This window comes from Gekko japonicus, unplaced genomic scaffold, assembly GCF_001447785.1.
Source record: "Gekko japonicus isolate JY-2015 unplaced genomic scaffold, Gekko_japonicus_V1.1 scaffold1268, whole genome shotgun sequence".
Taxonomy (NCBI): Eukaryota; Metazoa; Chordata; class Lepidosauria; order Squamata; family Gekkonidae; genus Gekko; species Gekko japonicus.
In genome coordinates, this window is record NW_015174311.1 from 200908 (window position 1) to 219269 (window position 18362).

At 41.2% G+C, this 18362-nt stretch overlaps 1 protein-coding gene across 1 annotated transcript; it reads left to right on the forward strand.

Moving 5' to 3' along the window:
- Nucleotides 1-2788: 2788 nt before the first annotated feature.
- SRI (sorcin) lies at nt 2789-13188 on the forward strand. Its single transcript, XM_015424139.1, has 8 exons — nt 2789-2889; nt 5841-5924; nt 7530-7599; nt 7978-8021; nt 8856-9003; nt 9594-9707; nt 10313-10371; nt 12282-13188. The coding sequence occupies exons 1-8, from the start codon at nt 2839-2841 to the stop codon at nt 12306-12308; spliced, it is 597 nt and encodes a 198-aa protein (XP_015279625.1). The 5' UTR covers nt 2789-2838; the 3' UTR covers nt 12309-13188.
- Nucleotides 13189-18362: the final 5174 nt, after the last annotated feature.

The window sequence follows — 18362 nt, forward strand, 5'->3', positions numbered from 1 at the left end:
GATGGCCCACGTGACATATACAACTTTCCACAAGATAGTAATAGAGAATAGAAATTGCAAATTTGTAGTGATCAGAGCCCAGTAACAGAATTGATATTATCATCATCACATAGGTCAAATCTCTTCCTTGATGTGGGAACTGCTTCAGGCATCTTAAACCTTTAAAATAAATACCACCACATGTGTTGTTGAAGATTCAAGACTGACTGCTACAGTTGTCCTTATTGCTATTCATTCATCATTTTGTGATCATGTTTTAAAACCGGGTTTGACTGTCTTAGGTGTTAAATGCTTTAGTAGACTGGTTTTTGTGTTTGTGTGCGTGTATTGTGGAAAGGAGTGGAAAGGAAGATGTAACAAAAATGTTAATGCAATAATAAATAAATTTTATAAACATTAACCTCAAGTAGATATTCCATGTGCATATAAATGGAACATATCAAAATGCAACTTTCATACCTTTCTCATTTGAAACCTGTGATATAAAATACATAAAGTCCTCATAAAGTATCTAACAAAGAGTAAGCCAAAGTATGGATAGGTCAAAAGATGCATTCCTCCTTCAGATATTATGACCTCATTTAAACATGATAGATTTAAGACAGAATTCACCTGTGTCAGAGGGCAAGCCCAGCAATTCATTTAAATTGGGCCCTTAGCTATTGTGCATGCACTGTTAGTATCCCAGAGATCTATAGCCCTGGGAAAAATGATGCTGGCTTCCAAACACTGCATTTTGAAATGGGAGCCAAGAACATAAGTCTAAATAAGACAAAACTACATATGCATGAGATTTCCACCTTCACAGATATAAACAATCCTGAGCCTGGGGAGGTGGCTAGGGATCCTCAGTGATGGTCAAGAAAGTATCTTTACCTGATACCTAAATAGTAGTTCAATAGAAACAAAATGACATCTCTCAAGCAAGCAAACAATGACATCTGCCGGAGAAAAAAACATTCTTTTCAGATCCAAGGACGATGATCAGTCGGATCCTGAACATGAAGCAAACCCTACAGATTGATTGCTACCTCTTTGTTCTGTTATGTTCCTCCAATGGTACAAGATACTCACAGGAAAGGAGAAAAATGGGAGGGTTTTAAGGCAAGGAAAATGAGTTCCCTTGAGATGACGTGGAGACCTGCAGTGTCATATGAAGCATAAAGTAACTTAAATGGATTTTCAGGCTACAGACTTTCTTTGCCTTGGGTCCTCAGATGCTCAGGAGAAAGGCAGCTACATAAATATTGGAAATAAATACAAAAGGCTGCTCTTGAGATGTTCGATAGGTGCAAGTACAACTAGCTAATATATAGCAGTTAGAGGTATGTATTTCATTACTTAGTGTTTTCCTGTTTTGAGATTCAACGTTCCAAAGTCAAACTTTGAGAGATCACATACTTAAGTATATAGCTTCTCCATCTATGCAGTGTAACCAAGAGTAACATCCACTTGCAACAAATAAAGGGGGAAAGGCCTCTTTGTTTGTGGTACCTTATTTTTCACGGATGAGTACCACTCCAAAGCTTTTGTAAAGCAAAAAGAACCGTTTGTGTATCTAAATACTTAGAGAAGGGTGGGGTCATATACGTTTTGTTGTGTGGGTGAACAGAGCAGGATGAGTTATTGCTTCATTTCACTTGAACGCCACCCCAAGACAATTAAGCATTACTTAGCAACAAACGTTTAAACAAGCAGGTTTAGAGGTAAGCAAAGAAAAGAACAGACTACTACATTCAATTGCTTCACACCAGAGGTGGAGAATCTGCAGCCTTGACACACCTATGGCTTCTTGCAGTCCGAATCAGGTTTACTCCCGTGTACCGCTCATTTAACTCCGGTATAGAAGCAGAGCTGCAAGGGAAACCAGGGGTCATCTAGCCCAACCCCCTGCACAATGCAAGAAATTCACAACTACCTCCCCCCACTCCCCCAGTGACCTCTACTCAATGCCCAGAGGTGTCTGCAGGTGTGTCATAAGCACAAACGGACGAATACAGACTTCAAACGAACACTAAATCAAGCAGCACAGCTATGACACACTTCCAGTGAACAGTCGCTGGAACAGGAATAGGGACTTCAAAAGAACACTAATCAAGCAGCACAGCTATGACACACTCCCAGTGAACAGTCGCTGGAACAGGAATAGGGAAAAACAGCAATAAACCAGCATAAGGGTTTCTGTTTTGGAGGAAGCGAGTCAGGCTAGAGCAACCAAACTGTACAACGTGAGACTGTGCTTGTTTCATATCGGGGTGGTGTGTGTATGATGTATGTAATGTATATGTAAGAACTGAATTATTTCGCTTCCCTAGGCTTGTTTACTCTGGCAGCGTATGGCCACGGCTTGATATAAAATTACGCTTTCCTCCTTCCGTGCAAAGCTGAAGGAGAAACACCCGACGACGTGCGCAGGGACTCCTCAGTCCAGACTTTGAGGAAGCCCAGTCCGGCTCCCACGTTTTCAATTCCATCCCCGCACATCCTGGCTCTTCTGCGCCTTCAGCGTGCGAGGTTCCAAACGCACAATGGTCGCTTACACAGGCAGAGTTTCGTTTTGGTTCCATAAACAGGAAACTCAGCCTGTACCATTGCTCTCGCCCAGGAGGTGGGCACTCGTTTTGGAAAGGCCCGAGCAAGCTCGGCAATTCATTCCTTGTGCATCTAGGGGGGAAGGGAAAGCGCGAGAGACGCCTCCTATCCTGCGTCAAGGGGCCCGCCTCTTCCTCCTCTCCACCCCCCCCGCCGTGAGAATGGGCGGACCCGGATTTCCTCCGGGCGTGTCGCAGCCGCTGAGGTCAGGGGGTTGTAGCGCTGCCGCTGAGACTGCAGAGCATCATGGCGTATCCTGGGCACCCCGGCGCTGGAGGCGGCTACTATCAGGGCGGGGTGAGCGAGCCCGGGGCGGGTGGAACCGGGGCGTCGGCGTCTGGGGGCGAGCACAGGCTGTTCCCGCGGCGCCCAGCGCTGCGTCAGGGCCCCCAGCCCCGGGGCTCGCCCTGAATTTTTGCAGACTACTGCGCTGGAAGGGCGTGGGCTTGTTGGTGTCGGTTTATAGTCTTTGCAACCGTCTTGACGCGCCTCCCCTCGTTATTGCGGGGGGTGGTAGTGGTGGAGCGTAATCCCTTGGCACGTGATTGTACAAGTGTGCGCCTCCTTTTGGGTTAAATATGTTTTATGCACAGAGATGGGGTTTGGCGATTATGTGGTTCACACCCCACTTCTGGGAGTTCGCATATTATGCCTGCTGTCAGTGCTTGAGAGGGCTGTGTTGATCCCTAGCTCATCCGTGGAGAGCGGGTTACACGTGGCCATCAGTATAGGGGACACATACATGAGAAGTTGGAAAGCCAAGGTTGTAGAATTTCAGACTGCATGTTGTGGATTCTGTGTCCATAAAACTCTCCACAGCAATGAGAAATCCTACTCACATATGTTCTCTCCTCCCTCGGTGCTTAGTATACTAGTTTTCTCTTGGTAGGGAATTTTTAATCTAGAGAAAATATGCACTCTTTAAGTGGTGGCGTCTATTCCACCACTTCCTGAGTTCATTCACCACACTTGGTTGGTTATGAGAACTGAACCACCCTGACTTGTTCTGGATATAGCTTAACCCTGGCATGCGACAGAACAACTTTGCACTCTCATGGGTGGGAAGACCTGCTTGATGCATTGTAAGGAGGAGACCACCCTACTGAAAGATAGCTACAGGATTTGTGACACACAGGTGCACATGACTGGTGTGTTTTGTTTTGCACATAGTATACACCATTCTGTCTGCCTTCTTGTGTAGTAAGGAGGATATGACCTTGCTTACTATCACTGGAAAAATTTAAAAAACACTCAAGAGGGGCTGTACTTGCTTCCCTTTCACCTGTCGATCATCTGTGCATGGGCATGAACCTTTGTGAAGTAAACAGAGGATCTGTCTAAGTGTGCATTCCAGCCCAGTGATCCCCAAGAGGGCCATGACTGCCAGTATGTTTTCTAGCTTCTTCTTGAGCCTTGGGGGCAAAATCCAAAAGGCCATAAATGGAACGACGACAATAAAAACCACAGGGAATTTCAGGCTGCTCCTTGCCAGCAGGCTGAACAGCAAAGAAGAAGAAGAGATTAGATCTATACCCCGCCCTTCACTACCCAAGGGAATCTCAGAGCAGCTTACAAACTCCTTTCCCTCCCCCTCCCCACAACAGACACCCTGTGAGGTAGATCCCAGCACCTATGGCAGTCCTTTTGTGAAGGTACACGCTCCTTGTTCTCAAAGTTTAGAGAGTGCCTGCATGCTCACCAAAATAGAGCCTTACTGCTGCCAATTTGTGATTTTTTTTTGTCCACGTGGATGCTTATGGCACATGTTCAAAACTACACACTCCTTGGCTAGACTAACTCATTTAGATTTCTCCCTCCAACTGGCTTCTGCACTCTCTGATCTAGCGTAGACATGAATTGTTACTCTGCAAACAAAGTAACTTGTGCTGGATGATAATAAACAAAAGTCTAATTTGAATACCATTCAGCATCTCTCCCAAGGAATATTCCTTTGTCCTAGAGTGACATTAGAAATTATATTTTAAAAGCCTTGTGTAGACTGTAGTTTTTGGTATATTTTCAAAACACTGTAAGAAAACCACCAGGCAGACAAAAATCTATTTTAAAAATCTATTATATATTAGACAAGATGGGGTATAGAATGTCCACTGGGATACAGCTCCAGGAAGTAACTTCCTGTGCCCACCTGAGAGATCTTGTATTTTCCAGAATGCTATCTAAGATCTGCTGCAAGCTCGGCTCCTTTTCATCATATGAAAAGACTGTTCTGTCCAGCAATTACTTGCCCTTGCTTTTGGATATGTCTGGGCTGTAGTTGTCTCTAAACAAAGGCATATGTGCAAATATTCATGGCCAGCAGTAAGCAAAAGTTTTGAATTGCTAGTTACAATGAGTCTCTGCTGTGGATTGAGGGCAAGGCAGTACCTGTGTCATTCAAGAGACAGCAGAAGTGAAATAGAAAGCAGCCAGCAACCACCATCTTCAGAGTGTAGCTTGTTGCCTTTCCCCCATTTTCTGTGTACACTCCTAAATAGCAGAAATGCTAAATCTCATTATGAATTAACATTTTAGAAAAAACAGTCAGGCCTAGTTCCAAACCACTGTTGACAGTTGATAGTTAGCATGTTGTACCACAGTTGATATTGAACAGCCTTCAAAATGATGCAGAAAATAGAAATTGTGCTGGGTTCAGTCAGAGGGGTCCAAATAAGGGAACAACTAGCCAATAGAAGCAAGTTCTTTATTTATTAGTTTATCATGATCAAGCAAAGCATCTATCCCCATAGGAGTTCAAATCACTAACCCCTATTGTTCATCTTTGGTACCTAAAATAACTTCTACATCACAAAAATGCAGTAACATATAGCCAATCGGTGCTTACCTACTCAGTAGTGTACCAAACCTAAGCCAATATGCAAATGATCTGTACTGCCTTCTTAACATAATTTTCAGAATTCTATTACCTTTATGCTACAAAGGTTACAAGAATTGCTGACCACTACAGTTAAGAAAACAAGATAGAGGTTAAAAGCTAGTTTTCCATATAAAGCAAGGAATGCAGACTTTTGCAGACTTCAGTTAGAACACAGATAACAGTGCTGGATCAGCAGTAGGTCAAAAGCTTCCTTCAATTCTTTACTTGGCCTTCACAAACATGGCTACACCATGGTGCCCTCACATTTCACTTTTTTCCCCTTCAAAAACATGCCTTGTTGAAAGGGTTAAGGAGAAGTATTACATACCTAAAGTACCACAAAAGTACTGACTTTACTGTTTCTCCTTACTAGTATGGGAGTGCTCCTGGAGGACCGGCATTTGCTGGTCAAGCTCAAGATCCCTTATATAGCTATTTTGCTGCTGTTGCTGGGCAGGTACGTTCTCCTTTTTTGTTCTTTATTGCTGATACAACTTTGTGATGTTCCTTAATTCATCATATACGGTATGTTGCAGAATATGCAAAATGCGTATCCTTAATTCTTGTTTTTAAACATCTGTTGAGATGTTATAATGCATTATTGCAAATCAAATATTTACAAGAGTTCTAATGTGCATGAAAATTGGGCTTCTAATTGGGTACTCCATTTGCACTTTTTGTGTTATGAAGTATTTATTTTTACATCTTTTATCAAGTCCCTGTTCCCACTTATTTGAGAGCTGCATCATATGTTTCTATACTAGGAAATGGGTACATATGTGGGTATATTAAAATGGAGCAGAATGAATATTGGGGCTCTTTAGCCTGGCGAAACGACGGCTGAGGGGTGACCTGATCGAGGTTTATAAGATTATGCATGGGATAGAGCAGGTAGAGAAAGAAGTACTTTTCTCCCTTTCTCACAATACAAGAACTCATGGGCAATGAAATTGCTGAGCAGTCAGGTTAGAACGGATAAAAGGAAGTACTTCTTCACCCAAAGAGTGATTAACACATGGAATTCACTGCAACAGGAGGTGGCGGCAGCTACAAGCACGGACGGCTTCAAGAGGGAATTAGATAAGCATATGGAGCAGAGGTCCATCAGTGGCTAATAGCCACAAGGTATAGATAGGAACTCTCAGTCTGGGGCAAATGATGCACTGTATTCTTGGTGCCGGGGGGGGGCAACAGTGGGAGGGCTCCTAGTGTCCTGGCCCCACTGCTGGACCTCCTGATGGCACCTGGTATTTCTGGCCACTGTGTGACAGAGTGTTGGACTGGATGGGCCTGATCCAACATTGGCTTCTCTTATGTTCTTATGTTAATATTGGTAGCCCTTCCTGTGCAAAGGCAGGGCTGTCTAAGAGCCATCACAGACTACCATGGATGCCCGCTGGGCTTCCCTTCTGTTCCCAGATCCAACCCAAACATCATATCAAAAGAAATCATATGCCTGACTCCACGACTTCAAGGAGACCAGAGCCACTAGAATTTTGTTCTGCTGGTGCCATTCTTTTAGCAGCTTTATGTAGATGCTTGGACTGAGATTACTGGTCAGTACTACAACTATAATAAGCTAGGTAGCAGTGGAGCGGTAGCAGTGGAGGACTGTACTAGAGTCCATTAGCAAAACAGAAACTTCCTGGTTCCCCATTCCCATGACAGCCGACAGATCTTTAAGAAGTGCTGTTCCTGGGCAATAGGGGACCCTGAGGAACAACCTGCAGGATGTGTGTAGTGGGAAGGGAGGCTTAGTGGAAATTACCCACCAGTTTTTGTCTGTGGCCTGGTCCATTTGTCTTAAGAGAAACCAGTTGGCTTGAGAAAGTAAGGATGGTTGACTGTTAATTAATACTGAATATTGACCCGCCTCCTTGTTTGTTTTTAATTGGTTTTTTACTGTTTTTAAAAGTGGATTTTTAATTGCTTTTAATTCTTTGCTGCTTTGAGGGCTCTAATTGGGCAGAAAGGTGGCATACAAATGTTTTTAAATAGTAAAATAATAAATTGGGTGTAAAGCAAGTAAAAATTGGAGTGATTATTCTTCTGTTTTCCAAAGGATGGGCAAATAGATGCTGATGAGCTTCAAAGGTGTCTGACCCAATCAGGCATTGCAGGAGCGTATAAACGTAAGTTTAGCAGGTTTAAACATTTAAATCTTTAGTACAGCTAAACTGTTCAGATGCTTCATGTAGTTCACGATTTAAATGATAAATTTAAACACACAACACAGTCCTCTGCAGTTCTTTACCTATTGTAACATATTGAAGAGGAGTCTAAGCTTATGTAAACCCTGAGGAAATAATAGCCTTGGTAGAGATGACTTTTTGAGTCATGAGTCAGTGCCTTCATACTGTTTAATTCCCAGTCTTCAAAACTACTTTTCTCAGGAATTAGGGGGGAAATGAAAGCATGGGGGTGGGAGGGAATAATGCATATTGGCTAAGAGCATAGATGTTGCTGTTGACTCCTGTATTCTCTCCCCCCCACCACCACCTCTGCAACAGCTTTCAACTTAGAGACATGCAGGCTCATGATCTCCATGCTTGATGTATCCTTTGAATTATCCGACTTGCAGTACTTTTTTGCTTTGAGGTTGTGGAGGAAGTTTTGATGGCTGAAATGACTTGTAGTGTTTTTTAAAAAAACACAATTCAAAATTACTTGGTAAGTTTTTGTTGGGGGTCATTACACCTTTTTTGCATTTCCTGCAGAAGTTTTTCCTGTGCATGAAATCTGTAAGACGAAGTAAATCTAAGGAGTATCCAGACAGAAATGTAGATACCTTGGGGCAGGGGGGGAAGCTTTATGTATACATTCAACCAACTAATTGCTGTGTTGAAGTAGATCTTGACATATTTTGGGAGCAGTCATAAGCCTGTCTACTCAGAATTAAGTCCCATTTTGTTCAGTGGGGATATTCCCAGGATAGTGTCCTTAGGATCACAGCCTTTGTTCTGCAGCAGTTTTTTTAAATTTATGAGACCATGATTGCATGGACTTTTAGATATATTAGCACCGTGGGTTTGTGACTTTTTTTGTAGCTGAATTGTTAAAAAAATTAAGCTATCTAGAGGGTAGAGATAATGAAATGACAAGTTATGTGAGTTTGAAATGAGTAAATTAAGATGTAAATTGAAATCTGTCTTCGCACAGGAATTAATTTGCAGTGCAGTTTCCTCATGACCTTGAAAACAATGTAATTGATTAGAATTTTGTCTTAAAAGACTAGTGCTGGAATGGCAGAAATATAATTGTATGAGACCTGTGTAGAATCTTACAGTTGATCTTTCTTGCGTTCCTGCACCTTACAACACTGCATTAAGTAATATTTATCTTGCATTTGTTCTGCTACTAAATGGCATGATCCTTAGCCACTGTTCAGAGAGACATGTCTGGCACGATGGGCTTTAATGAATTCAAAGAGCTTTGGGCTGTACTGAATGGCTGGAGGCAGCATTTCATGAATGTCGACTCAGACCACAGTGGGACGGTGGATTCTCAGGAGATGCAGAAAGCTTTGGCAACCATGGGTAAGCTGAGAACATAAGAAGAGCCCTGCTGGAACAGACCAGTGGTCCATCTAGTCCAGCATCCTGAGTCACACAGTTGCCAGCCAGTTACCCAGGAGGGCCAACAAACAGGACATAGAAGCCAAGGCCCTCTCCTGATGTTGCCTCCTAGCACTGACGTTCAGAGGTTTGCTGCTTCAGAATATGGAGGTTCCCTTTAGTCACCACAGCTACTAGCCATTCCTCCATCTATCTAACCCCGTTAAAGCCATCCATGCTGGTGGCCGTCACTATATCCGCAGGTAGTGAATTCCATAACTTAATTGTTGAATAAAGAAGTGTTTCCTTTTGTCTGGAATTTGTTACCATCCATCAACTTCATTGGGTACCCCTGAGTGCTAGTAGTGGAGAGGGAGCTGAGGGGTTTCCTCTGGACTAGACATTAGGCAAATGAGCAAAAAAAACCCCCACCCATCCTGCTCCATTTGGCTTGAAAGGCACTTTGTGCCATTCTTGGTGGGCTGTACCCCATTAGTAAGTAATGCAAAGCACACATAGATAAATTCGAAGTCCCTTGCACCTTGTTTTCTGTCCTCTCTTTTTCCATTTAGGATTTAGGTTGAGTCCACAAGCAATCAACGCTATAGCGAAACGATATAGTTCTCATGGAAAGATTTCATTTGATGACTACATTGCCTGCTGTGTTAAACTCAGAGCTCTCACTGGTATGTGTTAGTGCATGGCTTTATTACTGGAATTAATGGATATATATTCTAGACACTGGATCTCTTTTGTCTAATTTTTGGTGCATTTCATATAGGTAGCGGTTCATATAAGTGAACCTGGTAACTAGCTGCTGCTTATTAAGGCCATCTGTGTGTGTGTGAGAGAGAGAGAGACGCAAGCACAGAAACGATCAAATAAAGTTAGTGTAAACAGCTTGATACTGGCATTTCAATCCTAGTACTCCCCCCCCCCTCCTGACCCTGTCCTTATGCCTGTTCATCCTACTGTCCTGTATACATATACAGGCTAACCCGCACTCTTTCCTATGGATTTGTGCTTCTGCAGCATCATGTGATCAGTTCACAGAATGATTTCCAAAAGTGTACTAAAGTTGCCCCACCCATTTCTAAGGAAAGAGAGGCCATTAGGTAAAACAAGCAAGGTAGCCACTAGGATTGTGTAGATTGTGAACAGGAACTTTGTAACACTTTGAGCAAGTATTTTAATAACACAGCAGGACATCTTATATGTTAGCATTTATCTCACATCTTTATATACCCTGAATCCTCTCTCAGTACGCAGTTCTTCCTGTATGTTTTTGCAGATAGCTTTCGAAGAAGGGATGCAGCCCAGCAGGGAATGGTGAACTTCCAATATGATGATGTAAGTGAATCTAAATCTGGGTGGGCTAGGAGAGGTGCAAAAAGAGAACAGTCACCTGTACATGGTTAACAGCCATTTATTGTACGCTCACCCAAGCTCAAAGCTTCAGTTTATTTGTTGTAGCTTGTATCCTGCCCTTTTCTTTTTTGTACCCTTAGAAGCTCTTTGATTCATGAATCTTGAGCAGCAGAAAACACTTACTTATTTTTTTAGATGCAAGGGTGGAAAGGACTGAGACAAGTTTGCAATTGCTAGAGCAATCTTAGGATCCTTATCACTGAGCAAAAGAGCCAGGGCTTCCGGAATACAGAGGGACGATTGGTTGAATAAAGGCTTAATATAGTAATCCCTCATAATCTCAAAAACCCCTGCATTCCAGGAGGGCGTGAAAAGATGTATCAATCCTGATGAGGCTACAAGGGCAAATCCTGTCAGTGTAGGGTCTATTCAGAAATATCCCTTGCAAAACTATTGTAGGTATAACAAAAAAAAAGCTCTGCAATAACGTGGGATAGTAACATAGTACATATAGGGGGGGTAAAGATTTGGGGTAAGAATCTGGGGTGAGCATACTCTGTGGGCTCTCTGAATCAAACCACAATGGTTGATTTCCAGGACTCCTAGGAGCCTTTTGTCCATGGTAGTTTAAGTTTGTTCCACAATCAAGGGTGATTTATGGAGTAAAAGGCCCCCTTGAAGTCAGTAAAAGCTGCATATAATCTCTCCCCCCCCTTAAAAGATGAATATTTCTCAGCCAGGTGATAAGAGAACTAGGCAGTGGTCATATGTTGAGGAACCCTGCCTAAATCCTATCTGTTCATGCCCCAGTATGGTTTCTGATTCCATCCAATCCAGGAGCTTCTTTAGTAAGTAAGCAGAATATAGTTTTCGTAGAAAAGAGAGAAGGCTGATTGATGGATAGCAGGATGGGTCTCTTTTGGACCCCTTTTTGAATATCGGGATATATCCTGCCCTTTTCTAGGGAATAGAGCAGCACTTCTGGTCTGTAAACCTGTTTGTTGAAAAATAATTATACAACTAAAACTTCTCAGCTTCATCATGTCAACAACTGAACACTTTTGAAGGAGTGTGAGAATTAGCACATTGTTATGTGTAGGCAGTGTCTAGGAGGTGCCGAAACTTTTCAGCCTTGGAGAACCCTATGCATATTAACTTGTCCAAGCTCATGAGTGTTTTCCATGGAACTGCTGGGCATGCTAAAATAAGAACATGGCAGCTGGAGCAGCTCAGTGGTTCCATCTCATCCCTCATCTTGCCCCTGAAAGGCCTCACAAGCAGCTCACAGAGGCTGAAGCCTGATTTAGAGCTGGGCCTAAGTAACTGATTAGCAAAGCTGAAAGAGCAGATGTTACACAATTCCCTCCTCAGCTCTTAATGTTGCCCATTACTTTAGTGTAAACCACATTAAAGTGACAGTTATCTTCCCACACAGGTGCTTAACTCACCTGTCTGTTACCTTTTCCAAGATTCCTTCTCTCTGGTGCTACAGTGCTGGGAAACCCATGTATTCACGGAATGGGACATTGCAGAAGAAATGGGACATATGCTGGGTTATGCCCTCAATTCACATGGAATTGCACCTGCCAGTTTGAGGGTGCCTGTTTCCCCCTGCCCCAGTACACTTAGTATACTCGGTGTTCCCTTTATGCAGGGAAAGGTCAATAACAGAAGAGAAATGTCTTTCATGGAAGGTTGTCTGGTAGTATTAAGCTACCCTTCAAGGATTCTCAAAACTTAAGGCATACAATTTGAAAGTCATTGTGTTCAAAGGCCTTTCTACCAGCATGGTCAGCAGGTTCTAAGGAAGACATTTCAGCACTAGAGAAAGATGTGTGATCATACATGGGATTTAACACATGCCTTGTTGTTTTGTTTTGGTCTTTTTGCAGTTCATTCAGTGTATCATGAGCATCTGATCTGTAATGAAGGAAGAGACTGAGCATGATCAACATTCCACTTTGGTTTTTGCTTTGCACCAAAAAAAAAAATCATGGCTGTGTAACTAAATGGTATTTGCATACTTTATTAATATTGATTTATATGTCTTTATAGTTTTGATAACTAACAAAAAAGGAACAGTGAAATAAATCCTGTTTTGAGTTGATTGGTCTTTCATATTTGTAATTCACTTTCTGTAGCGAGTAACAATATTATTATTCAGTTTTTATCATCTCTTCCTGTACTTCTAAGAACTGTTTATACCTTCCTGTTATTTTGTGCCTTTGGTATGTAGATGTATGGCAATACTGTATAAAGTGGTAGAGAAACTTAGGGGTTCAGTGAGAACAGAGACTTTCCAAGCAATCCAGATGTGGCTTTCCAAACACACAATCTCTTTTTAAAATCCATTTTCGCTTTTATGCAGCAGGAAATATTGCATTAGTAGTTGTTTATGCTAATTATTCTATTATTTGTGAACCCACGTCTCCTTACACTGGTAAGGTTAAGCCACCACTTATGTATGTATGCTCTGACATAACTGTTAACACATCCCAGAATATATAGGGGAAAGATAGACAAGAAAGAGGGAAGTAAGTCAGCAATCCATTGGGAACAGAGGGGAAATACCTTGAATAAATAACTTAATTCCTCACTAGGGGGAGGTTTCCCATATTTTTCATACCTTGAAGAAACAACACTGTTATATACCACACATACCATTGCACATGCTTATTTAATATATTTTCCCATTCAACATAGTAGTTATGCTGCAATATTCAGTGTATGCTTTAGTACATGTGCAAAAAAAGTGAATTCATGACTCTGTATATGCATTTTCTTTTCTTTTTTTTTTAAGAGTCCATAAAATATAGTCAGTTCTGTGTTGATTGGCTATAACAGAAAAAAAATCCCTGTCTGCAAACATTTTGTGTGACATCTTTTAGTTGGGGGGGGGGGGGGGGGAGGCACGGGGAGAGGCAGCTAGTCCTTCTTGCTGAGGTTGGGGGGGCCTCCCTATTTCAAACATTTTCAAAGGTACAGGATCTATGCCTGCCAACTCCATAGCAATGTGGAAATGGTTATGTTTAAGAAATACTTGATCCTTTAATTATTATATATGGATCTGGTTAGCTTAATTTTACTTGAGCCTTGTTGGAAGATCCAAAAGAGATTACTCATCCAGGAACTGAATCTAACATTCTTCTCTTTCCATTCCCTGCCAGTTCACTGTATGTTTAAATGACAAATGGGAGCACTCTTGCATGATTAAATGACCTATGAGCACCCTTGCATCCATTCCACATGTTGGATTTTTAAAAATGCATTACTTTTTTTGCCAGAGTAATTTCTCTGAACTGCTTTTCCATTTACATTTAAACCATTATGCTTATCAGATTTCAGAGAACATTCTGAGCAGTGAGAGAACAGAACCTCTCTGCTTTGTGGAAGAGTGCCCTGGGTGCCTGCATCAATGAAAGTTCTTCACAGGTTCCCTTTGTGCCATGTAAACTTAGCCAACAAACAGAGGCAGGCTGGGTGAGGCACAGATCACAATGGACTGTGCTGTAGGATTTGCTAGGCAGTAGGCAACAGCCATGCCTGGACTGATGAAATGACAGCACAAGCTGCAACGCCAGATAAGTCAAACCAAGAAGCTGACAGAGAAGTACATAGCTCAGCTGGCTCCTTAGACAATCTGGACTTCAACAGAGAGTTGTAGCTCTATTATATTTGTCTCCAGTTGTCAGTAAACCCATCATAATTATGTCAGTAATGTCCTGTGCAATGTTTTGTGTTAACTTAGTTTCAAACGATAAAAAAGTACCATGTTATTTGTAGAACAAAATTTGAGTCCAGTAGCACCTTAAAGACCCACAAAATTTCCCAGAGTATGTTTTTCCCAGTCAAAGCTCACTTCTTCAGATACAGATAGATAAAAATATTATTTGTACTATCAGTGATTATATTAACGATTAAGAAGTTTGACAATAACAAGCCCTTCCAGTAGCCCGAGATCTTGGGAAACAGCTAGGAAAAAAATTTACAACGGATTTTCAAATTAGCTAAAGTAGTTATGGCAGCCCAGTCAACAGACAATATGGCTGAGGCAGACCAAGGGTTGGACCCCAAGCACAACAGATCTTTCTCTGCTGCTCCATTCCTCTTGCAGCCGAGTGAACTTCCAGAAATGCTGTTCCTAGTGGTTGGGAAAAGCTTGGAGTGTTGTGGAGAGTGTGTATGCTAGCAAGAGATTATTGTACATAAATGCGTAAAAGGATTCCTTGTTCTTACAGCAGTCTGAATTTTTCCATATCATGCAGTGAGGAGCCCATTTAAACTGATGGATCACCCACAAGAGGTAATGGAAAACTAACAGGAGACTTTCTTACAAGAATTTCCCCTTTTTAAAAGCAAGCTTTATCTCTTGCTTCCTCTACAAGAATATGTGCAGCCTTCCCACCCAGGACTGCATGGGAAATTTTTTTTCTTAGGATAAAGACAGACACTGTAGGTTAAAGCCAGCCCCCATGTTGAAACAGGCAATAGAGCTAAGCAGCTTCCAAACAAGCATTATAGTTTTTGGCTTCTTATTGCATTAAACGGCATGTGAAATTAGTTGTCACAAAACTTGCTTTTTATATTTTTTGGCAAAGATCCGCCTATGAAATTATCATGGCACATTTTAGCTACTATTGTTACTAGGGTTAGCTCAATATGGGGATGGAAGTTGAACATGTATCTTTTGTTTTTGTGCCATCACGTCACAGTTGACTTATGGGGACCCTCTAGGGATTTCAAGGCAAGAGGCGTTCAGAGGTGGTTTGCTACTCCCCGCCTCCGCATCACGACCCTGGTATTCCTTGGAGGTCTCCCAACCAAATACTAGCCAGGCCAACCTTGCTTAGTAGGTCAGTGCTTATCATAAGACAGGGATTTCTAATGTAAGTCTTCTTGAGTACATACACTAAATTAAGAACCTTTTAAGGAGCATACAAAACACCAATAATTCATTTAAAAGCCATTTTTATTGATTTTACAATATGTAAATAATGGAAACAAAAAAGCATTTTATAGTAAATATTCTCATAATAGTTGCTATGACAAACAAATTGAGTTTTATAAAAAGGAACATTCTTTAGTTAATAGGAGATTTAGCTTAATAGATTTTATTGTTTATAGCAAAAAGCTGCAATGATATGAATGGGCATGTTTCTGTTATCACTATTTCCAAAAAATCTGTTTTAGCAGCGTACCAGGTAAGAATTAGGAGAGTTCTGTACAGCAAAACAAGTACAAGATAGAACAGTAGCCAATCTCCAGTGGTGAATATAATTATCTTGTTACCAAATGGGATAGTTTTTATATGTTAAAACAGATTTTCTTCAACAGCAACACAAACACACTTGCAAGAATTCAGCCAGTGGGTATCGCCTGCACCCAAAGCGTTGTTGAAATTGACTGTCATACTGGAAATGTTTTCAGCAGCAAACTTTAAAATGTAGTAATTGTTGTTGTAATCACTGTACAAAGTTGAAATGGATCTGGCCATGTTTAACACAGTCATTTGATTTCATGGAAATTAAAGGGACCAACAGCATACAACTCATAAATAATATTATGTATAAATACAACTCAAAGGTTTCATTTTTAGTGTGCATCAGACTGCATTTTTAGCAAACACTCCACAGATGCTCAGTGGGAATTACTGCGTTAATGCCAGTGATATATTGCAGAATTGCAACTGTGATTTTATAGTTGTCAGCTAGCACCACTATATTCAAGGGCAGTAAAGCATATTTACAAGGGTTTCCAAACTGTTTGTAAAAATATACTTTGCAAAACTTGAATATTTAAGGCCTCTCATATGTAAAATCTATGCCTATTTTTCCAAACTGCAAAACTAGAGGGGAAAAATATAGTCTACTTTCCCTACTTTCTACTTTCCCACACGTTTTAATTTAACGTTCATACAACCAACTGTTGGCCAGGCCTCTGCTCTATTCTATCAGCCTGATCCTTAACCTAAGACAGCGGGGCTTGATATTCCACAGCTTTGGTGAAGGGGATAAAACTCAGCAAGAGAGCACTAAATTGCATGCCAGCTAGGGTTTTACATTCAGGCCCTGGCAACTCCAGTTAAAGTGATCTCAGGTAGCAAAAGCTTTGCCTTCCCAAGACCATGAAACATCACTAGCAATTGGAGAAGACAGTTTTGAGACACATGGACTAGTGGTCTGATACAGTAAAAGGCAGCAGCATCCACTGCTATCACATTAATTCCACTATTCCACAGGCTCTTCTCTCCTTGGTTTATTTCTCCATAGCTTTCTTTTGCCTTCCCAATGGCTGCTGTAATTTAGGTAAGGAAAACTCTCATCAATTATCAGATCATTTTTTTTTTACCAAAAGTCAATTTCATTGGGTATGAACACTAACCCTGTTTTCTGAAGATCAAGAAACGTGAGAGACATTTCTAAATTCAAATACCAGAAGGCAAAAGACTGACATTGAAAGGAAGCTTAAAAAAAAAAAGTGGCATAGGAAACAATTTTGATTATACCTATAAATTCCTACAAAAATCCTACATAGCAACACTGTCCCATAATGCTGTTTACTCAAAAGAAAGATTAGGTTTTTCCAGGTGAACCATCAAGTACATTCACACAAGTTACATGTACGGTACTTTAAAAATGTATATCAAATATTCCTAGGTGAGTCATCTTACATTCACATCTTCCTTTTGGATACAGTCAATCTTTTAAAAAATCCTTTAGCCCAATGACACACACATATACACTTGACAGAAATTTCTCTCTGGCACACCTATGTAGGATACACTCAGTTGCGTGTCAGTCTGTTTGTATGCTTATTTCCTGCCTTTCTCCGCCAATGGAGACTCAAAACAGCTTACATAATTCGCCTGTTGTCTATTTTATCTTCACAACAACCTTGTGAGGTGGGTTAAGATGAGAGTGACTAGCCCAAGGTCAGCCAGCAAGCTTCCATGGCAGAGTGAGACTCCCAGATCCTAGTCTGGCATCCTAACCACTATGCCATGCAGGCTCTTAGAGGTTTTAAAAATGCTTGCTAACATTTAATGAACCCTAACAGACTGGCAACCCTAACTCTATTAGTAAACTTCCAATGGCAGCCATAATTTGAATAGAATGACTCCTACCTACCACATTATTTTTCAGAACTAATTCTGCAGAACAGAAACCACATTCACTGCATGTACGGCTGCAATGGGAAATGGCAACATTTATTTGGGTCTTTAAGAAAACAAGCTCACATTTTTCGGCACACTGGTAGATAAGCAAATATCGGAAAGTTGCTCACAGAGATACCATTATGAAAGAAAGACTATACAGTATCAGCTCACATGAATATTACCCTGATCACACACAGAACTGGCATTAGAGCTTTCTCTCTCGGGTAATTGTGGCACCTGAAGCCCACGGGAATAAGAGAGCTGTAAGATACAATCACTAACTCTCCATCAACAATTATAAAAAAAAGATGTAACACCAGAGCCTTACAAAAGTGATAAAATTTGTACTTTTGGTGGTTTCTATCTGCACATCTGGCTACTTCATGGCTTCAGGCTGCATAACCAGTTTTCATGCTCCCCTGGTTATAATAAGTTTTAAAGATCAGCTGGAAAAGAACAGGGCAGGGTCTGATGTGTGTTGGCACACTTCATTAGTTTTATTTTGCAGAGTCTGATCCCAAGGCTTCTGAGAATCCAGATGTAATATGATTAGCTATAAGAGGCTCAAGAAGTACAACAGGCTGAAAAGAATACTTAAGTGAGGGCCAAAGAAAAATTAATTCCGTCAACATTATCTGTGCTGTAAAGGGGAATTCTTTCAACTTAATCAGCCAAACTTCTTTTCCCCCCTAAACATGTCATCTACGGAAGTGTGAAAAGTGAATGATAACCAGTATTTTTATAACTTTACTAGCCTGATACCCGTGCTTTGCTACGGTATTTAAGTTCCGTAAATCCAGTTAGAATACTGATGATG

Excerpts from the sequence above, each read along its gene's own strand:
- SRI (XM_015424139.1), top strand. The coding sequence starts at position 2,839 with ATGGCGTATCCTGGGCACCCCGGCGCTGGAGGCGGCTACTATCAGGGC. Across the intron at positions 9,708-10,312 it reads TAAACTCAGAGCTCTCACTG|ATAGCTTTCGAAGAAGGGAT; the intron begins GTATGTGTTAGT and ends ATGTTTTTGCAG. Across the intron at positions 10,372-12,281 it reads TGAACTTCCAATATGATGAT|TTCATTCAGTGTATCATGAG; the intron begins GTAAGTGAATCT and ends GTCTTTTTGCAG.